The sequence below is a fragment of the Triturus cristatus genome, chromosome 2_1 (assembly GCF_964204655.1).
Source record: "Triturus cristatus chromosome 2_1, aTriCri1.1, whole genome shotgun sequence".
In the NCBI taxonomy this organism is placed as follows: domain Eukaryota; kingdom Metazoa; phylum Chordata; class Amphibia; order Caudata; family Salamandridae; genus Triturus; species Triturus cristatus.
Window position 1 is genome coordinate 265903483 of NC_140581.1, and position 26695 is coordinate 265930177.

At 45.2% G+C, this 26695-nt stretch overlaps 1 protein-coding gene across 1 annotated transcript in view; it reads left to right on the top strand.

The window, feature by feature from the left end:
* Window positions 1-17416, top strand: part of SPEF2 (sperm flagellar and cilia associated 2) — a 1083747-nt gene extending 1066331 nt beyond the window's left edge. Inside the window, exons 34-35 of the mRNA XM_085631001.1 lie at window positions 170-292; window positions 16882-17416. Coding sequence (XP_085487127.1) covers window positions 170-292; window positions 16882-16962 — 204 coding nt within the window. The 3' untranslated portion in view covers window positions 16963-17416. The remainder of the gene's footprint in view (window positions 1-169; window positions 293-16881) is intronic.
* Window positions 17417-26695: the final 9279 nt, after the last annotated feature.

Here is a 26695-nt window from a genome sequence, read left to right on the forward strand (position 1 = left end):
ACGAATTCACATAATATAATCAATCCCTCAGTTACTAACACTGTCTGAGTAATTTTAATATGAGGAATGGTAGAGAGTCTAGAGTCCTGTGCCTAAACATAGTTGTGTATTTTACAGAATAATACATTTCTCAATTAAGGAATATAACAAAATGCCGCTTGCCTTGCAGCAATTACCGCATATCTTCCTTGAACTGGGCTCAGCTGATAAGGAACCTATCCCTTTCGAGCGACTTGTACGTCATCCTTTCATTGAAGATGTCATTAACAACGATTATCAGTACAAACTTCCGGTGAGTATTTCACTCTTAGTGTTGCTTGGTGAACTACAAGTATGTGAAAAATCTATACGTCCTAAAATGTTTGAATGATAGCATTGGCATTCGTCTACTTGAATTTAATTTAATTTCCCTATTTTATATGCCTCTTGGGACAATGCTATTCCCAGCTTCTAAATAAAAGACAAAGCTAATGAACTTAAATGCTAGAACCATTCAGATTCCATTGATAAATCTTGCTTTACTGCCATTATGATATATTTGGTGTCTCCACTTCTTCTCACTCCAGGCACCCATACAAACATACTTCATTCAGGGCCTCTTCTTGCCCCATTGTCTCTGCATGGCCTTCTCTGTATCCAGGTTCCCACACTCACAACTCCACTGCATTGTCTCTTCCTTCTATCTCCTCACAACTTCTGCTTTCTTCAGTCTCCTCATCATGTCGTTTTTAGGTCTCGCGAGCCAAAGGCTCGAAGAGACATTTTATATCTGGGCTTCTCAAAGTGCTGCCGTGGCCTAAAGCTACAGTGCACGTGAACGTGCACGCGCGCAGCGCCATGTGTCTTTCCTCCGTGGGGATCGTAAACACGATCACTTTCACTTTTGCGGGCTCCTCTGTTGCTCACATTCCCCCCTCCCTTCTCGCCCAGCCCTTGTTTAATCTCCCTTTGCCTCTGCCCCCACCGCCTGCACGATACTGCGTGCCTACAGCTGACAGCAGACACCAAGCCTCCTGCGCTCTGATAAGCCGTGCACTCTTAGGGATATTTGATGTGCTTGTATTTATCCCTCAATGAACCGCCGCTCGTCACAAAAGATCACCGACCACTGCCGCGTTTGGCTGTCGCCTTTGAAATGCTCAGTAAACACAAATGCAGCGCCTCATTGAACAGATCCCACAAACTCTCAAGATTCCAATTCATATTTTGCTGCGTGTCAAGGGCGCGACCGCCATTAACAGTTTACTGCGTGACAACAGCAAGACCAGCAGTGATTCCCACACAGTTTCAGATCACTGCCCTGCTGTGCTTTTCTGTTGATATGAATAGGTTGCTCAGCTGTAGGGACAGGAAGAATGCTACTTAGTTGTAAACATGGCCGGGCAACTTTCAGGTTACTAGTAAACAGGAACTCAAAAAACAACTACCAGTGTTCGTTGGGTCTTCCCTTTAACGTGATGGCAGATAACTATTTGTAGATGTATAACTTGCAACGCCAAAGGTGGTTAATATGTAATCTTCCATACATTTTGTTTCTCCTACCATGAGGATTTTTGTAAAATCTCGCAGTTGCAGTCGTGCTGGATACCTGGTGCCCTTTCTGTGTAGTGTATTTTCAAAAGACCCATGGTATAAGCTTTCTCAGTGTGTGTACATTTTCTCTGTGTTAATCCACATTTGCATTTTCTCTGTGTTAATCCACATTTGCAACACAACAAGGCTCGCTTATTCTTCATAACGGTTGCAAAGCGCTTCGCGAGGTGTTTTAAAACAGAAAGAAGTTTCGCAATGTTGTGAATATAACACGTTTTAATACTGTCTGATCTTAACCGTACAGTAGCAGTGGAATAAAATGGACTGTGTATGGTTTCCCTTCTGTTTCTATCTCCTGCCACCCTAAGCTCCACCCCCGCTGCTTCTTACCCACCACTCCTTTCCTCTCCTGCTTCCCCTCTCTACTTCCACTATACTGTCTCCCTTCTCACCCCCACTGCTTCCCCCCCACTGCATTCCTCTCTCATCTGCCTATGCAATGCTTCATTTACTCCTCTGGACTGCATCGACGCCAGTGCACTGGAATGCGATCCACAGCTCCAGCTGGAGCCCATGCGGTGCGGATTCAAATTCATCCACCTCACCAGCATTAGGAAGAGACAGATTACTGGAAGAGAGGTGCTACAGCACACAGTAGGTGCCATACAAAAATCAGCTCACAATTTTTATTTATTCTTTAGTTATTGCAATAAAGCATTTCTCTGCTGAGTGAATCCTTTGTTTCAGAGGGGACGAAAGGAAGGCCACTGATCTCTCACAGTGATGCAATGTAGCATCAGTCTTGGTGGTTTAAAACAGCTGGCCAAGAGGGCACTAACTACACTGTTAAGGACAGGGCCACCCCCCCCCCCCCCACACACTGACCACATGCAGTCATGTGAGATTCACAGGATATGGAGGCGATACTAAGACTTGAACTTACTTCCCCAATTTCAAAGTTGGTAACTCTGGCCATAGCACATTCCAAGTCAACACAATCTAAGGCCTGCATATATCACTGGACAATTTAGCCGGCTGATTCACACTGCGCACTCACTCGCATGGCTTATGAAGACAACAAGCATTCAACTCCACGTAATTCAACACAACGCCACACAATTAAGTGCCTTACAATTCCACAATACACAAATGAACAGCACATCATTCCACTACACAACGCATTTCAACATCTCATTATTCCAAACCACACATTTATACTCTGCATCATTATACTATAGGCCACATAATGGCAATCCATCAAATTCAACTCCAAAAATGTCCACTCCGCTCCATGCCACAGAATTCCACTTCACATAATACCACCCCTTGCAAGATAGTTCAATTACACTCCATCCAACAGATTTCAAATCCATATAATAACACTACACAAAAGTACACTCCAACCTACATAATTACACTTCACACCACATAATTACACTTCACACACATCCACTCAGCTCCAAAAGACATATTTACACTCGGAAAAATTCAACTCCGTAACGTGCCTCAGATTTACACTCGCATAATTCCACACCATGCCACACAGTTCCACACAATGCCACACCACACAGTTCACCACATAAATTTCATGCCACACAACAAAATTACACTCCACTCCATACCACATAATTAACGCCACATAAATCTACTCCATGATGTTAGATTTGTGAGTCTCTAGTTGGCACAGGTAGGTACTTGTGACAAATAGGGACCCTTGCCTCTAGTCAGGGTAAGGGGGTACACTCCTAAAATAACCACTGCTCACCCCATTGGTAGCTTGGCACGAGCAGACAGGCTTATCTCAGAGGCAGTGTATAAAGCATTTGTGACCACGTGCAGCAACCCAGTGACAACACTACAAATGGACACCACACAGGTTTTATATAAAAAATACGTACACTTTATATAGATTTACCACAGGACCATAAACGACAAAAATACACAATACTATTACTTTAAGATGGTAGTTTTTAGCTTAGTTCAGTTCAGTTCTTAAGATGCGACACTTTGCGTCAATGTACCTTACCTTGCATTGCGCTTCCACGACAAGCAACATCGCAGCGATGGAAATGCAGCAAATTTCTGGTGCAAAAAAATAAAGAGGTGAAGATCTTCCAGATGCGGCACGCTTCTCCGGGGATGCGAGAAGTTGTCGGTTCGATGCGTAGACTGCAGCGGCGACACCCTTGTTCAGAAGTGCGATGGCAACAGCTCCAACTGCGACACTCTTCTCCCACGATGCGTAAAGCTTCCGCACGATGCGACAACTACAGCGGCAACATCCTTGTTCAGAAATGCGACGGCAGAAGCTCCGACGGCGGCGCGCTTCTCGGGGATGTGAGGCGCTTTCTCCGATGCGGTGCAATGCGACAGTTCCAGTGGTGACACCCTTGTTCAGAAGTGCAACGGCAGCAACAGCGATGGCGACACGCTTCTTCCTCGTTGCGAGACTCTTCTCTCGATGCGGTGGAGTGCGACAACTCCAGCGGCGACACCCTTCTTCAGAAGTGCGATGGCAGCAGTAGCGACGGCGACACGCTTCGGCTTCGTTGAGTCGCGCTTCCAGCTCCTTGCGACACGCAGTCCCTCAGAAGGCCCAAAACAGCAGCAGGCACTCCCAAAGAACTCTGAGGAGCTGGGGGTTGAAGTCTGTTGTCCCTGAGACTTCAGCAGGAGGCAAGCTCTGTTCCAAGCCCTTGGAGATCCTTACAAGTTGAAATAAGCACACAAAGTCTCTTCTCCTTCCTTTGGCAGCCAGGCAAACCACTGCAGGCCAATCCCCCAAGCAGCACTTCAGCTTAGGGATAGTCTCTCCTCAGTTTCTTTAGGTTCCGCTCCTCAGTAAAGGTTTCTTCCTGTTCCAAAAGTGATCTAAATTCTTGGGATCAGGGTCCCAAAATTTATACCCAGAAATCCTTTGTCCTCTGAATGCAGAGGGGCCTTTGCCCAGTCCAAACCAATTCCTGAGCACTCTGTTTACCAGACTTCTCCTTTCCTGAAGTGCTGGAGATCTTTCCTGGGTGGACAGAATAGCAACAGTAAAAAGGACATTGTTAACAAAGATTCTCTTCATCATGCAGAACCTCCTGTTGCCCCCCTTGCCCACCCCAATTGGTGCTTGGTAGACTCCCAACGACTGACAGAATCCTACATATGGGACGGGAGGGAGACAGGGTTTACAACGCTGGCAATACCACCAGGGTTGACAACGCGGTCGTTACAACAACCGTGTTGTTACCACGCGTGGCATTACATCGCAAGTAGTTTCACCGACCAGCGCTAAGTGGCGTGCAACACCAGGAAATGTGTTGGATTTTAAATCCAACACCTACCCTGCTGTTGCGTTAACTGGAGTAGGAATAGTAATTTACACTATTCCTAAGTCCAGCGCGCCACCTAGCGAAAGTCGTTGAAACGACTTGCGATGTAATGCCACATGTGGTAACAACGCGGTCGTTGTTACCTTGCACATGGTAACACCACGCATTGTATCGTCATACATTCGGGACAGGAATATACCCTGCATGGCTAAGAAAACAAGCATTTGCAATGCAATAGGTCTCGCAGTTGTTAAGAGTTTGAGCTATTGGCACTATAAATGGCAATGCCTTTTATTTATGTGTGGGTTTTTAAAACATAAATAAAAGGCATTGTCATTTACAATGCCAATAGCTCAAACTCGTATAAATGCGAGACCTATTGCATTGCAAATGCTTGTTTCTTTCTCCAGCATCGACTATTACATCACCTCCTGCACACTCCCACACGCACAGTCTCCCTCCAGCACCTCACAGCTAGAGCCCCCGTGCACTGCTTCTCCTTCCTCCATTCCCTCCTGCGTACTCACAGCTGCCTTCTATACGGAGAACTTTCTTGAATTGTCTCTTCTTCATCCATAACCTGTCCTTCCTACCTCACTCAAAGCCTGTATGCAAGGCCTTCCACCTCTCCAGTCACACAATACTGATTTACTTTAATTAATTGTTCTCTGTCGAACAGTTAATAGTCACAGCACCCTTCAAAACAACAATTGTGGTAATCTATCTTCTGAATCAAATCATTTGTTCGCTTTGGACACCAATGCTCCTCCTCCCTTTTAGCCTCACTGTGTATACTATACCAAAGTAAGGTATAGTGTGCACAGAGTCCAGGAAGTCCCCAGAGGTATAGCGGAGGCTAAATTAGGTAAGTAGTAACAGCTCTCTTTGTGGTAGTGGGGGCATAGGTAATTAAAATAAGCTCTCAAATGCAGGACTTCACAAGGAAATGCAGTTGGGGTTGAATTTACAATACTTACAGGTTGGTATTGATTAAAAAAGCAGTTTACATTACACAATAAGTACTTTTAGCATACGTTTCAGTTATTTTTAAATTACTTTGAGTACTGGGAGTGGTAGGCCTAGATACCACACCCAAGGATCTCACAACATACGGTAAGTAAGACTTTTCTTGGCTTGAGTTAAAGTCACTGTTTGTCCCATACAAAACAAGGTTCCCCAAGGTCTGTGTTGGCACTAGAGTTGCACCACCAGTAGCCCTGGGGCAGCAGGGTGCAGGGTGCCAAGGAGAAGCCGGGGGGCCACTGCTTTTCAATGGGGACCTTTGGTTAGGCAAAGTTGATGCATGCTTCAGCAGGGAGGTTTCCTGAAGGCACCCACTGGCTGGAGAGGTAAGTTGGATTTTTGGGGGATGCCTGGACACCGTTGGCTGTGGGGCGTCGGGTTCAGGGGTGTCTTCTGGTGTTGGGTTTCCTACCAGCTCCGGTCGTGTCAGGTTGAGGCTGTAGGCGTCGGCTTGAGGGAGGTCGGGGATCACCAGATACCAGGTCAGGATTGCTGAAAAGACCTCCTCGTGGTGTTGGGCCACTCGAACCTGGGCCGTGGGTGTTGGGTGCACAGTGGTGCAGAATCGCGGAGTTGCCGGAATCCTGATTCTGGTCTTGGAGTCTTTGTTGAGCAAATCTTGTGCTCTCGGGAGACAGAGTCTGTAAGGTGAGTTCCGGACAGGTCCTTCGGGCTCTAGGGGCTGCTGCCTGCTGGACACGCTGGTTTAATTGCTGTAGGCCGGTAGGGCTGGGGTGAAGCAGTAGTTGTCCTCGTCTTCCTGGGTCAGCACTGCTCTTTGGTCCGTCTTCTTTCTTTCTTGAATCTGAGAGGGCAAGGTTCAGGGTTGCCTCTAAATACTAGATTTATGGGCGTTAAAAGGGGTGTGCAGATCGGGACCAATGGGTCCCTTCCTTGGGGTGGGTGCACCCCCTAATATGCCACCATCGAATGAAAGGGGACATGAGCCTCTTTCTGATTAATTGGGTCCCCTCATCTTCAAGATGAAGGGGACTGAGATGTATGTTTCACCTCGCCTCCCCCACCTGAGGGGTGGGGTTAGCAAAGGTGGGCAAACTTCTCCTACTAGCTTGGTTTTTCTTCTGATTCTGCCTCCCAAGTGGGGACAGGACCCATGGGAGCCAGTTGCTGGGGGCAGCAAAAGGCAGGGATAGCTCACAAAGGCGGCAAGCCTTTAAAGCTTACCCTTCATAGACCCATCCTATCCTGGAGGAGGAGGCATGACGCCTCTGCCTCTGTTTGGGCTTTGTTTCTGGACCCAGAGATTGGAGACTCTCTTCCCAGGGGTCCATAAACCTGTCTGGTGGTGGCAAATGGTGGGCAGCCATTCAGGAATCAGGCAAGGGCTGGTCGTTTTTCAGGAGGCATCTCTAAGATGCCCTCTGACTGCATTTTACATTAAATCCCACACTGGCATCAGTGTGGGTTTAATGTGCTGAGAAGTTTGCTACCTAACCTCTCAGGTTTTAGTGAAGCCATTATGGAGCTGTGAAGTTCGTAATGACCAACTCCCAGAGCATATACGTGTTATGGTTTTACTACACTTACAGTGCCTAAGACTGGACTTAGACACTGTAGGGGTGCAGGGCTCATGCCACTGTATCCTCACCTGAGGCTAATGCACCCTGATAGAGGTGTGGCCTACCTAGGCCTCAAGCAGTGGGTGGTTGGCATGGCACAGAGGTATGTGTACCAGGTCGATTCTTTGCTTTTCTCTACACCAAATCATGCAGCGTGCAATGGCAGTGTGTGGGTGTTAAGATACAGGGCCTCTAAGGGTGGCACAATAGGTGCTGCAGCCATTAGAGGCCTTCCCTGGTCACATTGCCCTTGGTACCCATGGTACCTTTTACAAGGGGCTTAACTGTGGCCAGGGAGGTGCCAATTGTGGGTACAAAGGTACAGTTTTGGGAAAGACCACAGTCCCTAGGAGACTGATTGGCTGGGGCCCAGGGCACATCAAGTCAGGTTGCATCAAGTGTCAGGCAAACAGTGGGGTGTACCCATGCAAAAAGGACCACTTTCCTACAAACTTAAATAAGTATTACACAACCCTATTTGACCTAAATCCTAACTCACTTAGTAATAATGGGCACTGCTTTTGTATGGTTGTTGTCCTCTTATTACTCTCATTGGGCCTTCTGAGTTTCCTGGGGCATACCTCAGTCTTAACCCAAACCTGCTTCCTTGCATGTTTCCTAAGACTTTGTCCTGGGCTATATGCTGTCTTTCTTCACTCAACACATCCTTCAGCTTTTCTTTTAAATAAATCTTTATTAATTTACTTATTTTTGCATTATAGTTATACTTTATTTATAATATGCCATTCTTTTTTTCTCATGTTGTGCTATTAGTTGACAAACGCTTTTTGCGTGCTTCAAAGAATAAATAAACTAAAAATCAACACAATATTTTCAACAATAGAAATTGGTTTTTGAAAAATGCCAACATGTAGCCTCAATTCTGTGTGTGGTCATTCATTAGCAGGTAAAGTGTGACAACTGCAGTCTGCCCATCACATGTTATTGGCTTTTTACTGATCATGCCCTGTGAGCGTTTATACCTCTGTCCCTCGACATAGGGTACAAGAAGGGACTTGAGCCATAACCCAATTGTCCTTCAGGATCAGGTATGACCATTATCAAGTGTTTGGCAAATATTTATCCTTTGAGCCCGCGTGAAAAAAAATCAATTTGGAGATGTGTCATGCTGTAGTAAACATGAGATTGTTCAGGTGCTGATAATATTTTGTCATATCAATTGAGACATACGGCCTGATCTCAGTCTTGGTGAATGGCCAGTCCCCCACCATGTGAAAAGAGTAAATTACTCCATCACCATGATGGAGGTGCCTCCTGCCAAATTTTTTAAATGTCCATCGGCTTGGCAGATATTTCAAGCGTTTTGACAGGAACTGCCGTCAAACATGACAGAGCCATATTGAAAATGTACATATATATTTTTTTTTATTTAAAAAGAAAATCCCAAAGCAAGGGGAGCATTAAGCACTTGCTGTGCCCCTTACAGCCATTTTTTTCTGGCAGTTACAGGCATTAAAAAACTGCTATATGTTTGCCCATCTACATTATGTGGGTGGACATATAGCCAAATCTCCAGTGTACCTTTCTCCATTGAGCAGTCAGAGAAGTGTGACCATTGCAGAGGCAGAGTCCTTTGCTGTCATCAAACTATGGTCCACCTGAATCAAAATTAGGCTATCGGGCCATAATGTTGGTGGCTCGGGAACACCACCGCCAGTGCGACGGAGTTCTCTACCCAACAACATTTAGATCGGTCCCATAGTTTTGGACTTTTTGGCCAGTTTTGACATATTCATATTCTAGGTGGTGTGAGAGGAATAGTCTAGCTATTCCTCTAACAATCCACAGTTATTGATGGGCTTTCTGCTTCAGCCCAGTTCAGTCAGAAATCTACTTTTGGCCATCAGAAATGCTTAGTCATCAAACCTAGTTACCAATTAATCACAGCAGGCATTCTTCAGGTTTGTGAATGTTGGGTTTCTATATGAGCCATGACATTCTTTCTCTATTTTTAATCCCGTACTCTTCTATTGAGGGACAAATCCATATAATGTTATAGAGGCCTAACTATCCTACCCTCCATTCAGGGCAGATATCATGAACCTGTGGATGTTTCCTACTAAGGTGTCTAAGTGTTAGGTACATTTGATGAGAATAAATAGTGGAACTGCACTTTGAGGCGTGCATTTTTCAAAACCTATATTGGGTTTCTAGAGCTGTAGTTTATTCCATATTAGTGACATTTCTGCCTGTATTTGTCTTCCATCAAGTTCATAGTCCATCTACGTTAGTCTTGGACATATCCAAAATGTCTTAACATAATATGGTACTGTCCTCATATATTTCCGTGCATTAGCATTAACTGTTGAGCACCGTGCATGGGTGGCTCCTTTGTTCCACATCTCCCGGTTAAACACAGCATATACCTGTTTGAGCATATGACTGAAACTGACCTGTTGAGATGTCATGTGTGCCAGTCATCCTTGAGAGTTTAGGATGTTGCCCCTCTCATGCATCTCCTATTTGCTCTATTCCAGGTGTAGTCCAAGATCTTATGATAGTTATGTTAGCAATTTCACTAAATTTAGCTAGGCTTCCATTTAGAATACCAGAGGCATGGAAGTATCTGTATGCTTAACATATCTCCGGCACAGAAGCGTGCTTGGTAATGAATTTAGAGTTAGAAATCTGTGCTTCAGTTTTGTTTAATATTACGTTCACCACTGGGGCTGGCCAGATTTCTAATTACAATATGTGAGCTTCCTCCAACTTTAAATCCAAAAACTAGCTACACTCAATTGCAAAATACTATGACTCATAAAAAGGAACTTCTAAGCACCTGAATTTTATTAAGTTCTACTCTTCTTCTGCTCTTACCCCATATCAATTCTCTCAGCAGTTTGAAGATCTTTAAACATCTTCTGAGCTAGAACCAGAGGTAACTTTGCGTAGGAGTGGATTAGCTGAGAATGCTCTCTCAATTTTACCAGCTTACCTCTCTATAACAGATAATGGGATTAAATCCCCGAAGGAGACCAAGCCCTGTAACGGTGCAAGTGTTTTAAGTGCATTCCCTGATATGGCATCTTCGTTATTATGGTAAATATGTAATCTTAGGAAGTTTTGAATGTTATCAACTTTCAGTGTAAACAATGTGGGAGTGTAGCCTGCTAATGGGTGGCAATAAGGTCATAAATGGAAGAAACTTGATTTGTTTTAATTTACTCTTGAGCTCCATATCAATCCGAACCCAACCAGCAATTCCATTACCGACCTCATATTGCAGCTCACACCACAGAGCAATAACAATATGTCATCTGTGTATATAATGTGATTGCATGTTTTGTACCTGCAGATTTATTTGTAGATCAAACACCTTTTCTGATGGAGCAAGCTCGTGGCTCAATCACCAATGCAAAGACCGTGAAAGAGAGAGGTCATTCCTGCCTGATACCACTCCCCCCAGCTACCTGGGTTAGTGCACTGTCCCTGATTCAAGCTAGTATTTCCTATTCAAAACCCATCATTCTTAATACTTCAAGTAAATAGTCCCTCCTGTGAGTGTTGAAAGCATTTTCTGTCAAGAGAAGGCTCCTCCTTCAGGGGCACTAACCATCAGTATAAAAAGCCTTTGTATATTTGGAGATGTGTTACAGCCGTGTATTAAGCTGCTTTGATCTTGAACCATTCTCTGCAAAATATTGAGCAGGTGATTTGTCAACAATTTCCCCAAGACTTGCAGTCTAAAATGAACATGGAGAGTGGGTGGATTTATCTAATGAGGCTTGATTTGGCTTAGACAGTACAACAGTTTTGTCGGATATGCAGTTGTATATCGCATGCTGTGCACACTCCTGTCATCTACTGTTGGACATGGATGTTACAAGTAGTTTTTCTTTGATGATACCTCCTCCGAAAGCCACAATCCACTAGGACACCATAGACTCTACCTTAGATTACTTTTTTCCACCATCTGGTTTGAATATATCTTCAGTGTTCCTGTACCATTGCCTCACAGAAACCAAAATGTTCAGCATTGAGACACATCATAATTGTCGACCACTTCGGATCTGACTGGAATCAAAAATTAAAAGGCTAGAACATATGAGTATGACTCATTGGGTGTATAGACAATACGTATACACAAGAGGCTATTGAAAGATTTTCTCATTGCCTAGAGGGTGGAGAGGATTCTGAGTCAGAGTAATACCTCCCAATTCTATTAATCACACACAAATGACTCTAACTAACCATCCAGTGGTCGATGTAGGTGCACTTTGATGGGAAGATGTGAAGGTGATAGTAAGGGAATGTTTAACTTCACCAATAGGTGAGCAAAGAATAAATTCATTTTGGTTTAGTTACCCTCACACACCCTAGTGGTGTCATGCTTCATCATCGGGTCACCCCGACGCCTATAAGTCGGGGTGGGCTCGACCACAGTGTTGGGAGCTCTTTGAAGAAATTGGAGACCAGGGGGGGCTGAAAGATTAAAAAACCTCAGGCAGATCCCCAGTTTCCCTTTATTTTTGGGTCTGTCTGGGTTAAATAAAAAGTCTACTTAAAAATATGGGTCTTCTTGGGAGTGTTACCCAGGGCAAAGTAGGCCACCCTGGGTAACAGAAGAGGGAATTCCCTATCCTGTCTGTGAGACAAGGGCAGAGTAGCTGCTCCTTGTGAAAGTGACTGATTATTTAATCTGTCACACGTCGTACTCCATCCGAAATTCGGAGATTTCCCGTTTCTCAGGGGACCGCAGGGCTTGTAGGAGTAGCTCTATAGTCAAACCTTCGTCAAGAGTCCTGCCCCGCCTGTCCACCTAGTTGGTTCCGATCCCCGGCTTGTGCACAACGGGAAATCTCCGAATTTTGGATGGAGTACGAGGGTGGCCTACTTTGCCCTGACGAAAGTCCTGGACCTTTATGGCCTTGCACGGACTGAAACATGTTGGTACTAGGGTCTTAGGACCATAACACTCCCAAGAAGACCCATATTTTTAAGTAGACTTTTTATTTAAAAATTGTCCTTACACAGCTGATAGGGTATTCATTTGGACCGTTACACTTTTGTCCATTGCAGTTCCTTTCTTCTAAAATGGCCTTCTTTGAAATCACTTCCCCCTGCAGTGTTAGTGATCGGCAAGCCTTAATAGTAGACGAGCCATTTTTCCAAGCACATAGAGACTGGGCTGTCCACAGAACCCATCCTCTGCCAAAGGTAGTTTACCTTTTCCATGTCAATCATACTATTGGTTTACCTTCTTTTTTGGACCTCCTTAGCTGGGAAATCAAATTTGCAAAGCGAGGCTTACCAGACTGATTGCCATGCCGAAGCAAAACACATACTACACTCTGTTCCGATGACACATTCAATGAGAATAAATGAGTCACTATGGCTTTCCTTGGAAACATTTGTAAAGTGGTCTAATATAAACATATTCACTATACTTTACTGCGTGGACATTCATGCTCCTCAAAAAACCCAAGTCAGACAACCGACACTTAAAACCAAATGTCTTCGATTAAGAAAGGTGTGTACTACTTTTCATTCTATGCACAGCTTGTGATTTACAGCCGCACAAGCTGCAAACGGAAAATGTTGCTTACCTGCACCGACTGATTTGCAGCGCAGTGCTGTATGTTCACATGCAGCCTCCCACTATGTTATTATGCACATTCATCTACCTGTATACATAAACTTAGTGGATTTGCATGTCTACACTTAATTACTCTTACCCCCAAGAAAAAACACATTCTAAGAAGTTGTGTGGGTCCTGGTGCATTGTGGGTTGTGGTGGAGGTATCATAAGTTACCCTGAAGCAGCCACGTTTTCTTTGTAGGAAAACAACGTGTATCAACCACATCCAGCGGTAAAAGGCAGGAGTGTGTGTAACATGTGCATCTACAGAACTATAAGCTGCAAACCAGGTGTTACTAGTTTTGCAACATTTTCCCTGTTGATTTTCATGTGGTTGGTGGTACTGAGCTCCCTTCTGCAGAGCAAAATTGGACAGAAGTGGAGCAGTTGGCAAGACATTCATTCTTGTAATATGGCATAAAATTCAATTGGTAACCTATCAGACACAGAGGTCTTACCCTTTGACAGTTGCTCAGCTCCATCCATAGACCTCCGCCAGGGGGAACAAGGCTTCCAGACATCCAATTTGCTCTTGCAACAGAATGGGGACCCCGGGTCAATCAAGAAACAGGTGTAACTGGTCATTCATTGTATAGGAATGAGTATAATATTTTGCAAACGAAAAGTTGATTTTGCTTTTTGTGTCGAGTCATCCTCACTTTTAGCTTTAAACCTATGACGGAGCTCCGCTGTGTGCTCCAAGAGACCCACTGAGACAGAAGACACCTCACCTTATCTCTTTCTTCATGCTGGTTCGCCATCAAAAATGTTTCTTCCCTAGTAATATAACATATTTTGTTTTACACTTTTGCAACAATGTCATGGAGTTTGGGCCGTTAGCTTCCCCATTTGAGGACTCAGTTCTCATAACTGGAAAGTTTGTCTTTGGAGAACCATTTTAACCACACATGAAATTTGGATTCATATCCCTCTTATTCCCACTTTAAATGCCTCACTTGATAAGTGTTTCTTCCCAAGCACAGATTCTTCACCTTATGAATATCCTCCAAATGCCAGTCTTGAACTTTCCTTTTCGTAATATCTTTCTAGAGCTGCCACGATTCTATCCACCCTCTGACACGAAACAGCACTTCCTGTTGTTCACAGGCCTTACAGACATGGGTCCAAAGCTCTTCTCCAGTACCTATTAAATGCATTTGTCAGCAATTTCAACAACAACTAGATAAAATGTAACGTTCTAAGGTCTTAGAGCTTATACCCTATTGCGGGTGCTGTCTGATGTCTTTATTGGGTCCACCCAACATTTGCATCTGGTGCCCGATTACAAGACATAACCCCTCAGCCGACAATTCCTGAATGTCTATGCACCTCAAGGCAACAAAGAAGCAGGAGCCTCGAGGCCATGTTATTTTTCATAATGGCCCATAATGGTGCTCTAAACAGGTCATCTTCCCTCCTTCAGGTAAGTCTTCTGAGAGAAAACAATCATAAAAAGGGCAAAAAAAGTCCCCCTGGAGGAAATGTCCTCTTTGGGGAGTCAGCGGAAGAGTTCCCCAACCTTTCCATATTATCTTCTGAGTTGATCCCAATTCTCAGAAATCTTGAACCGGAGTTACCAGCTCTGTCAATGTTTCGTAGGCCAAGGTCTTCCAAAAAGCCATTTTAGGTATCTTCAAAATTGCCCAGAATCCATCTGAACTAATCTTGTTGGTTCAGCGATTCTGGTGGCTCCGACCCTATTCCTCCTGGCTCCATGCCTACACAGACTTCGGCCTCCATATTACTTCAAAAGAAGTGTTTGCCTTCTAAGGCTCTGACCCATCTGCTTCCATTGCCACTCATGACCCCACCACTGGCATTGCCTTTTGTGCCACTTTTGGCAGCATCTCAGCCCTCAAAGTTGGCTGATATCATTTGAGTGGCAACAGATAAACTTTGAGTTCCCTTCAAGGACGGTCTCCTGGAGGGAATATTTGGCTTAGACACTAATGCCTTAGACATATCCAGCAGAGATTAGGGTTTTACAGAGGAAGATGATTCAGAGGCTGACTACCTCTTCCCCTCTTGTCACATGGATGCTGACCTTTATTGATACCTCCAGCACGCATCATGCACAACACTAATATTCAATCGCAACGATGAACACTGTTTCTAACACATTCTGTCATGCATGTATCTCAGATTCAGAACCACTGATCCCTTACAAAGTCAGCATTTTGGCTATTTACATCACAACATAGCACTAATACATGAAACGGTTTGAGAGCATATAACTGAACCGAGAGAGTGACCTGTTAAACTTCATTCTAGTTAGGGTGACCACCTCACTTCAAGTCAATATGGACACTATCTTCAGCCTGGAACATTTCACCTACAACTCAGCAATTTCAGGTATATTAGTTTAGTTAACTGATGGAAGCAAATAAGACTGATACACACAGAATGCATTAGGCTGTAGCACAAAAGTCGAGAACTGTAAACTGTGTCCATAATGGCCTGGTGGTCACCCTGGTCATAGTGCTGTAGGAGATTTGGGGAACAGGAAAGTACAAGTAAAGCTCCTACAAAATCTCATCAGATTGTTAGTAATGCAGTAGCCACGTCACCGAACAAATATCTCGCGTCTAGCAGATGTACTGCCACCTTTCATACAAAATCAAAGCATATCATTGCAATCTGCTGCATTGACGTAAGGTTTTCTGGAAACTTTGCAACTCACAGGTGACTGACGTGCTAACCGAATTGTTGTGTTCACTTGCAAACCATATGAATTATTTCAGACAGTCCACAATTGTACCTAGCACTGTACCTCATGGTACTCATGACTTAAAGGTAAGAATTGTATTTACTCTAACACACAGTGAAATACATTTTCTCCTGAATCTTTAGATCCTGTATTCCTTGTCAAATGTATTTACCAAAAGTTAGTTCTAATAAAAAAGTGTCTGTAAGTGTGCAGGTGTTTGAACAACACACATGCAAAGCCAGCATAGCCAATCTAAAACTGCATTCTTGTACTAGGCAGTTACTGAACGAATGATTGTAAACATATACAAAAAATATAATTCATACTAATTGTGGCTACAGTATCTTGAGTCAGACATGCATATGAGTATGGATTATTCGGACTAATCAACGTATTTAAATTGGGCAATGAGTTCTCATTGGTAAAATTAAAGACCGAAACTAATTGGAGAAACGACCAAGGGTTGTTTACAGTTAATTTCCCAAAACAATGTGTTTATATTTATTCTGATCAGTCGTAAGAAAACATCATTAAACATGAAAACGTGTTTTTCATAATTAATGAATTGGAAATTGTGGGATCAGAGATGATAATCGGGTTAGAATTGACCTAGCTGTTTTAAGGGCCTGGGTATGCCTAACGTTATTGGACAGGGCCGGGGCTACGTTTAAGCTTAGGTTTAAATTCAGAATCGGGGAAAGGGTACAGGTTATTGCTTGCGTTGGGGCTGGGTCAAGTGATAAAGCTAGGGATTGCTGGAAGGGATGCTCTTTTTCTGGGTTTCACTATTATGATGTGTCGATGTAATGCAGAATCCTCTATGAGTCATCGTTATAGGTTTTTGTACTATTTTCATCATAAATGTATTTATCATGTTAGTGTTCTTCATTACGTTTTCACACTTTACTATAGTTCATGAGGAACCTTGTACTATTTCTTGGCTATTCCTACAATCGATTCCCATGTGTCACTTTTGAACTGTTTCCGCCTGAATACCACCATCTTTCAGTGTCTCAGACTCTGGATTCCAGTGTCCCCGGCGGTTTCTTTCATATTAATTATTGAGTCACCAGACAGCATCACAATGTGAACTGATCTTCCATGCATCATTTTCCATAGGACATTCAGCCAATACTTTTGAAAATCAAGCAAGCACACGAAGGTGACCCTCAGGCATCTGTTCCTACCAAGACAGAATGAGGCGGAAAGCATCGGTGGACCATGCAGGCTTTACTATGCATGAACGAAGGAAACATAGGATCAGGCGGTTTGAGTCTATGACAGCTATATGGCAGCATCTGAATTCTGAAGAGTGAATCTGGGTAATGCTGTTAGAAAAATCATTGTTTTACTCAAGAAATGCACCTCTATGATAAGACCCAACAACAAAATGTGAACATTCCAATAAGATTAATGTCTACTGAAGCTTTCTGAATGTTTGAGTCTGGAAAGCCATTTCAATCCTTGCGAAGTATATCTATTGTACCAAAGTCCAAATAGCTCAAGGACTTACAGATAAGTATAGTGTACAAAACATTACTAGCAGGTAATTAAGCAATGTTACAAGGCAAAATGTGTCATGAATGTAGCTTTAAAAAACTGTAATCTCATTTCCTGTACATTTTGGCTGTTGAAATAAAAGTTTGGAGCTCTCGACCAGTGTGCGGTTAATTTTTCGCTGTAGTCACCTCGCTAGTCTCTGCCAATGCATGCACCTCACTGTGGGAACATACACATTAAACGGTACAGGTGGGCAGTAACAATAATAGCGCATTGTGAGGGTAAAAGTAGTGGCCTGATTAAAAAAACAGCAAAACAGGGGTGAGACGCAGGCACTTGGAGGCCAAAAGACAAAACAAGCATTGGCCAAGCCTATGGGTCCCGCCCATACAAGAACTACTGACTTTGGCAATGAGTTTTTGCCAGATTGTACAAAAATGTGTGTGCTGTTCAGCATGGCTAAAAGCTAGTGGCGTGGAGTGTCCTAGAGTGGAGTGGTGTAGTAGAGTGTCGTAGACTGGATTGTTTTGAGTAAAGTGGTGTAGGGGGGTAGAGTTGAGTAGAGGGGATTAGAATTCAGTGGCAGAGAGTCATCGAGTGCAGTGTCATGGAGTGCAGTGTCGTAGAGTGGAGTGCCGTATAGTGGAGTGGCGTGGAATAGGGTGGAGAGGGTTATAGTCGATTGAGGTAATGGGGTGGGTTGGATTGCAGTAGATTGGGGTGGATTAGATTTTGTAGAGTGGATTGGATTGAGTGGAGTGGGGTAGATTGACTGAATTGGGGTGGATTGGAATGGATGGACTAGATGTGGTCGATTGGATTTGAGTGGGGTGGATTGAAATGGGATGAGGTGGATTGGATTAGAATGGGGTGGGGTGAATTGGAGTGGGATGAATTGGATTGCAATGGGGTGGACTGGATTGGTGTGAGGTGGATTGGATTCAGTGGGATGGATTGGGGTTGATTGGATTGAATTGGATTGCTGTGGGCTGAACTGGATTGGGGTGGGTGGATTGGATTAAGGTGGATTGGAGTGGGGTGGGGTGGATTGTAGTGGGGTAGATTGGATTTGGCTGGATTGGGGTGGATTAAATTTGAGTGGGGTGGATTGAATTGAGGTGAGGTGGATTGGATTGGATTTGAGTGGGGTGGATTTTTTTGGATTAGAGAGGGGCAGACTGGTTTAGTTTGGAGAGGGATTGATTGGAGCGAGTCACATTGTTTTGGATTGGAGTGGAGCAGATTGTTTTGGTTTGGAGACGGACTGATTGGAGTAGGGCAGATTGTTTTGGATTGGAGTGGGGCAGATTGTTTTGGATTGGATTGTGGCAGATTGGAGTGGAGCATACTGTTTTGGATTGGAGTGGGGCATACTGTTTTGGATTGGAGTGGAGCGGACTGTTTTGGATTGGAGTGGAGCGGACTGTTTTGGATTGGAGTGGAGCAGACTGTTTTGGATTGGAGTGGAGCAGACTGTTGTGGATTGGAGTGGGGCAGACTGTTTTGGATTGGAGTGGAGCAGACTGTTGTGGATTGGAGTGGGGCAGATTGTTTTGGCTTGGAATGGGGTGTATTGGGTTGGAGTGGGTTGTGCTGGGGAGGGAGTGGGTGGAGTGGACTTGGGCGAGGTAGATTGGATTAGAGTGGGATAGATTGAATTCAGATAGATTGAATTGGTGTGGGGTATATTGGAGTAGGTTTTTGGGATGAGTTGGTGGATTGGGGTGAGGTGGATTGAATTGAAGTGGGGCATAATTTCATAATTTCAGGAACTACATATGAGAAAGAATCAATGATTCAATAAAATAATCCTCATCTTTTGAGAACAGCGTCCATGAGCAGAAACAAAAGAAGACATGCGTGCAAAGTGAGAAAAGAAGACTTGGCCAAATAATAGAAAATAAACTATAGAAAATAAACTTTTGCAATTGTGTTTGTCCTGCTGGGCACATTTTTGCCAGTTGCAAAAGGAACATTTGATGGACAGAATTCAGAACAATGTCAGACATACACCCCAGTAGAGAGATCTGGGCCTAAATCTATCGTTTTTGTGCTCACCATGCCATTCCAGTTTGGACCCAGCCATATGAAAATCAGTATTGACCCTGCACCCAATGGGAACAGTCCAGCCCGAACTGCCAGGCCAGGTCCTCCCTGGACTGAAAACAAGCATCCTAGGACCGGTTTTGAGCTTTCAGCCCTCATCAGCTGGGTCTGGTGGCTCAGTGGACTAATGCGTCCATTGCAGGGGCCTGTGTTCGACCTCATTGTGACAGGTTCAAATCCCGGCGGGTCCACTCAGCCTTTCATCCATCTGAGGTTGATAAAATGAGTACCATTGAGTTGGGTAACAATGAACATCTGTTATTCAGCGCCAAGAGACATCTGGGTGAATGTGCGCTTTACAAATACACATGTTATGCTATGTTATTATGTTTATCAGCTAGGATAGCGATTGATTTATTCAGCATTCCGTCCATCATTTGTTTGCGTAGCACATTTTTGCCAGTCACACCATCAAAGTAGTACCTCAGTCACATCGGGAGCAGTGGACAGGCACTGATTAAGTAGAATCAATCACTGCTTGGCCCCTGCTCCACATGGAGGAACAGAAATGATGTTAGGCCTGCCTTTACAAATTATGAGGTTGTAAAAAAGAGTAAAAGCCAAAGGAAATGATGGACGGAGTGTTGAACATTGCAAGCACTCACCCCCAGTCAACTGATCTGGGTTTAATCCATCACCGTTCTTTAGCCCACTCTGCCACCCCAGTTCAGACATGGCCATATGCAAATCAGTCTGACCCTGTGCCTCATGGGAACAGTCCAGCATGAACTGCCAAGCCATGTCTTCCCTGGACCGGAAACAAGCTTCCTAGGACCGGTTTCTGGAATTTCAGCCGTCTTCAGCCAGGCTTGCTTGAATCCAGTGGCAAAGTGAGCAAGGGACTCACGTCTGAGCATACCCTGCCAACTTATGGCGAACAAAGCAAAAACCAAAGGAAATGATGGACGGAGTGTTGAACATTGCAAGCACTCACCCCCAGTCAACTGATCTGGGTTTAATCCATCACCGTTCTTTAGCCCACTCTGCCACCCCAGTTCAGACATGGCCATGTGCAAATCAGTCTGACCCTGTGCCTCATGGGAACAGTCCAGCACGAACTGCCAAGCCATGTCTTCCCTGGACCGGAAACAAGCTTCCTAGGACCGGTTTCTGGCATTTCAGCTGTCTTCAGCCAGGCTTGCTTGAATCCAGTGGCAAAGTGAGCAAGGGACTCACGTCTGAGCATACCCTGCCAACTTATGGCGAACAAAGCAAAAACCAAAGGAAATGATGGACGGAGTGTTGAACATTGCAAGCACTCACCCCCAGACAACTGATCTGGGTTTAATCCATCACCGTTCTTTAGCCCACTCTGCCACCTCAGTTCGGACATGGCCATATGGAAATCAGTCTGACCCTGTGCCTCATGGGAACAGTCCAGCACGAACTGCCAAGCCATGTCTTCCCTGGACCGGAAACAAGCTTCCTAGGACCGGTTTCTGGCATTCCAGCCGTCTTCAGCCAGGCTTGCTTGAATCCAATGGCAAAGTGAGCAAGGGACTCACGTCTGAGCATACCCTGCCAACTTATGGCGAACAAAGCAAAAACCAAAGGAAATGATGGACGGAGTGTTGAACATTGCAGGCACTCACCCCCAGTCAACTGATCTGGGTTTAATCCATCACCGTTCTTTAGCCCACTCTGCCACCCCAGTTCAGACATGGCCATATGCAAATCAGTCTGACCCTGTGCCTCATGGGAACAGTCCAGCACGAACTGCCAAGCCATGTCTTCCCTGGACCGGAAACAAGCTTCCTAGGACCGGTTTCTGGCATTTCAGCCGTCTTCAGCCAGGCTTGCTTAAATCCAGTGGCATAGTGAGCAAGGGACTCACGTCTGAGCATACCCTGCCAACTTATGGCGAACAAAGCAAAAACCAAAGGAAATGATGGACGGAGTGTTGAACATTGCAAGCACTCACCCCCAGTCAACTGATCTGGGTTTAATCCATCACCGTTCTTTAGCCCACTCTGCCACCCCAGTTCAGACATGGCCATATGCAAATCAGTCTGACCCTGTGCCTCATGGGAACAGTCCAGCACGAACTGCCAAACCATGTCTTCCCTGGACCGGAAATAAGCTTCCTAGGACCGGTTTCTGGCATTTCAGCCGTCTTCAGCCAGGCTTGCTTGAATCCAGTGGCAAAGTGAGCAAGGGACTCACGTCTGAGCATACCCTGCCAACTTATGGCGAACAAAGCAAAAACCAAAGGAAATGATGGACGGAGTGTTGAACATTGCAAGCACTCACCCCCAGACAACTGATCTGGGTTTAATCCATCACCGTTCTTTATCCCACTCTGCCACCCCAGTTCGGACATGGCCATATGGAAATCAGTCTGACCCTGTGCCTCATGGGAACAGTCCAGCACGAACTGCCAAGCCATGTCTTCCCTGGACTGGAAACAAGCTTCCTAGGACCGGTTTCTGGCATTCCAGCTGTCTTCAGCCAGGCTTACTTGAATCCAATGGCAAAGTGAGCAAGGGACTCACGTCTGAGCATACCCTGCCAACTTATGGCGAACAAAGCAAAAACCAAAGGAAATGATGGATGGAGTGTTGAACATTGCAGGCACTCACCCCCAGTCAACTGATCTGGGTTTAATCCATCACCGTTCTTTAGCCCACTCTGCCACCCCAGTTCAGACATGGCCATATGCAAATCAGTCTGACCCTGTGCCTCATGGGAACAGTCCAGCACGAACTGCCAAGCCATGTCTTCCCTGGACCGGAAACAAGCTTCCTAGGACCGGTTTCTGGCATTTCAGCCGTCTTCAGCCAGGCTTGCTTGAATCCAGTGGCAAAGTGAGCAAGGGACTCACGTCTGAGCATACCCTGCCAACTTATGGCGAACAAAGCAAAAACCAAAGGAAATGATGGACGGAGTGTTGAACATTGCAAGCACTCACCCCCAGTCAACTGATCTGGGTTTAATCCATCACCGTTCTTTAGCCCACTCTGCCACCCCAATACAGACATGGCCATATGCAAATCAGTCTGACCCTGTGCCTCATGGGAACAGTCCAGCACGAACTGCCAGCTGGGGGTGAGTGCTTGCAATGTTCAACACTCCGTCCATCATTTCCTTTGGTTTTTGCTTTGACGCGTTTGAGGGGGCTTGTGTCCAGATTCCTCCCTGGCGCCGTGAGGGCAACGGCATCTTTGCATTTGATTACGGAAGGGCTCCCAAAGCAGGGAGCACTCACCTGCTAACAGACCTTCAGGTCCGCCGTGAGGGCAACGGCTCCATCAAGAACTTCAACTCCCAGGCTCCCCTGACCGGCGCTAGCAGGTGAGGGCAACGGCTCCATCAAGAACTTCAACTCCCAGGCTACCCTGACCGGCGCTAGCAGGTGACGTCAGTGGCAGGCGTCACCTGCCTACATCTACGCTGCACGCCTCCCGCAGCGCGGGACGCGCGCAGCAGTGCCCGGTCGAAGCCCGGGCCAAGAGTGGGCCCGTCCTTGCCCGTCATCGACAGGAAGAGGCAGGGCTGGGCCACCCCCCCAACGTTGAACCCGTGCCCGCAAACACAAGGACAATTGGACTCCGTTTACCATCACTTTCAGTAAGCACTTATTCGATATTTACACCGTGACTATAACAGCTTTAGTAGTAAGTGCATAAGGATTGAAGTTCATCAATGATTACCTGGTGTAGCATTATTGTAGCATGAACTTGTCGTAAGGTGATTGGACTGGACCCTTTTATAGGTTCAGCTACTGAGGTTTGGACTACAGGAGAATTGAGATTGCGGCCGGTGTGGTCTTGTAGGCATAAGCAATACTGGGTTAACGAGGTGGTGATCAACGGGGGTGTCGAAGACTGACACAGGTGTCATGGGAAACCCGGTAGGGGTTTCGTCGAGTGATTGGGTGGAGTATAAGCTGTAATATATTTCCTGGAGATTTGAGGCCAAGTTAGAGATAGCATGGCGGGCACAGTTAGAACACGCTCCACCAAATCTAAGCAAAGGCTACCCACTCCGTTAAAACCGCTCTCACTGGAAGATGGTATATTGTCCCTACAGGCTCATCCCACGGCAATTGACCGCATGTTACAAAAAGCAATTGGGGCAGTCTCTAGCGAAATTGAACGAACAGAGAGACGCCTATCCCTCACCCCATTATTTGAATTATCGACCCCAACACAGGTGATAGATTGTGAGAGGGTGGATATTTCCCCTTCCCGATCTCAAGACTTTAGTGTCCTGGATCTACCTTGCGCCCAGCAGAACCCTGAGAGGGACACGGGGGATCAAATTACTGGTATATCAATAGAGGCATGCAGGAAACGCAAAGCCGGACCAATGAAAACCAGATCAAAGAGATCCAAAACTGGCAATGCCCCGTCCACCACGAAAACTAAATCTGGGGAAAGGAGGGAGGTTGAGCCTAAACAACATGCAATCCCACCCATCTGGATGTCGCAAATAGTGGCTGATCTACAAACACAATTGGAAACTTTTATTGTCAACCAGATTAAACCACTTGTAAGTAGACTGGACAAAATAATTAATGAAGTAAAAATCAGGGATAGGGCACATAAGACAGTGACAGATACCACCATCATCACTAATGTCACCGGCTCCAATCGAGTCCCTGTGATAGAGGGACAAACTAGTAACTCAGAGGAGGGACAAGTACAAGCTATACAGACAACAGTACGAGAGGCTCACATAATGCAGCAGACTAAGCCTACTAGCCAAAAGGGGAAGGAGCAGCAAGAAGGAGTGAAAGGACAGGGTTTACGTGCTACATCAAGGGATCAATCAAGTCCCTCGAATATAGTTCAAACAAATCAAGTGACCTGTCAATCGGTGAGTGTGCCCAGGTTAGCACCTACAGTTCCCCTCCCAACGATCAATCTACCCGCAGAGGCATGCCCACTAGTGGTTATTCTTGCAGGGGTCCCAGAACTTAAGGGTGAACAGAAGGAGTCCCATCAAGAATTAAAAAATAAGACCATACACTGGCTGAGTTGTAATAAACCTTTGCCACAGGGGAAAGATGGGGAGATTCTTTTTGTCAGAAGGGTGAACTGGCTTGGAAATAGGCATAAAGACATTACAGGAAACTGTATTATTATTAATTTCAGGGACAGTAGTGTAGTCAAATATATTCTCAGAGAGGATATAGCAAAATATTGCGGGAACATAAAACCTCTGCCCTTGGATTATTTTTATCCTCGCCAATTTGCCCAAAATGAGTAAACACGTCACGAGGAAGGACAAAGGGAGATAATCCACACAAATCCTCACACAATTCAGGGATACTATGGAGAAAGGTTGGGGATGTGGGAAGAAGGCTTGGCCAGGTGGTAAAACAGGTTCACTCCTCTCATGTCCCTAGAGGATAATGACTGACTAACTTATTCTCCTGCCACATCGCCACATCAAAGAAATGAAGGAAAATTTAAAAATGTGGTGGATGGGACGGATGGACAGTTGAGTACGCCACATGATGCCTCCCCCTTAGCTAATTGGCAGATGAATAACATAGGCCTATTAGTATTATCGAGGGCAGTAGGAACGGTAGAGTCTGCTGATCAGTTAATTGTACCTAGTAGAGACATACTATGTCCCAATAGAGTGGAAAGCGAGATAGAGAAAGGCGAAACACCTTAGGGCTACGAGGGAATGAGAGGGGAGTCAAGGGCACCAGGAGGCACAGGCGGGGCACAAGACATTATCCAAAGTTCGGGCCAGGCAAGGAAGTTAGCGGGAGGTTTAAATATTATCTCCTGGAATACGGCCGGCTTGGCAAGTAAGTTCCATAACCAGGAGTGGAGGGAAAAGATTGTAAAATTTGAGGTAATAGGCCTCCAGGAAACCTGGGTGACTGATAATAGCTCTTTTCATATACAGGGGTATAAATGTTTTTTTATTCCAGCCCTAAAATCCAGATCAGGTAGAGCTATGGGGGGGCTTGTCCCTATATGTGGACTTAAGGGTGCAAGGCAAATGGTCAAGCATATTAAGCCCATCCCGCAATGTACAGGTAGTAAGGTTTGTGGGGAAGGGACTTGGATTGATAATATATAATATTTACAATTTGGGAGATGGTAGAGAGGAAAACCACACCCTGGGAGTATTAGACTCCAGATTGAGTAAGGACCATTCACACACATATGGAGCAATGCACCCATTTAATATAATTATGGGTGATTTAAATATCCATCTCTGCCCATTCTTGCTTCCAATTAGCTCAGACTGGTCACGCTGCCCCTCCAAAAAAGGCCCACATTTTGCCCATACACCAGAAGGAAGAGACCTGAGCAAGCTCTTGATTAGCCATAATATGGAACACACAATAGACATGATGGCTATGGAAAGTGACGACACCCTCCCCCCGACTTTTAAAGGGAGAGGGTGTTCGTCAATTATTGATTATTTTTTAGTCTCTAGGCCTCTCAAGCACTGGATTATAGCAGTTGGAATCGAGTGGAGCCCATTTAGCGATCATAATCCCCTAATAATGAAATTACAGTATCAGGTCTTACCCAGGATATGTACAGTGGGGGGCATCATTGAGAGGGCGACAGACCAAGGAAGGCGACTCAAGTGGGCTAAGATTGAGTGTACAGCATTTTATAGAGCCCTGATCGAGCAAGGGAAACAGCCCATTGAAGAATGTCTTAACCCGGTAACCGATGGGCCACAACTATTAAATGCATTTGGGAGGATAACCAGTTTGGTCGATGGGCTTTTAACAACACGAATCTCAAAAAGAACCCTCAATCAACCAAGACGGTTTGATAGGAATTGTTCACGGGCCCTCAGAGAGTTAAAAAATTGCCTAAAACAGAAGCCCCGGAATACTGACAGGGTAACCCAGTGCAGAGCAAATTACAAGGCTGAGGTTAAAAGAAGAAAATTAGCACTTCAGGGGGAAGTGTGGGCTGATCTAAGGGAGGCAGCAGAAAGAAGGGATCTCTCAAAATTCTGGAGTATAATTAATAACCCTGTTTTCATGATAGCCGCACCCCGGAGGTTGGCGCAAATATCCTCCCGGAGCAGTGGGATTCACACTTTAAGAGCTTGTACAATCATGGAAAGGCGATTGTTGCCCCGGAGGAAGGTGCTATCCTGCAGGAACAGTTGGCCGAGTTCACTCTAGCTGAAATATCTATGGGCATTGAGGGTTTATCTAAAAACAAGGCACCAGGCCCTGACGGGGCACCACCCGATTTGTTCATCAGTAATGTGGAGCTATGGGCTCCAATAATGACCAGGGTGATAAATGAAGCAATTAGGTTTGGCCTGCCACGATCATTGTCAACTGCCATTATTGTCACTATTTTCAAGAAGGGTAACAGGGATAACCCCC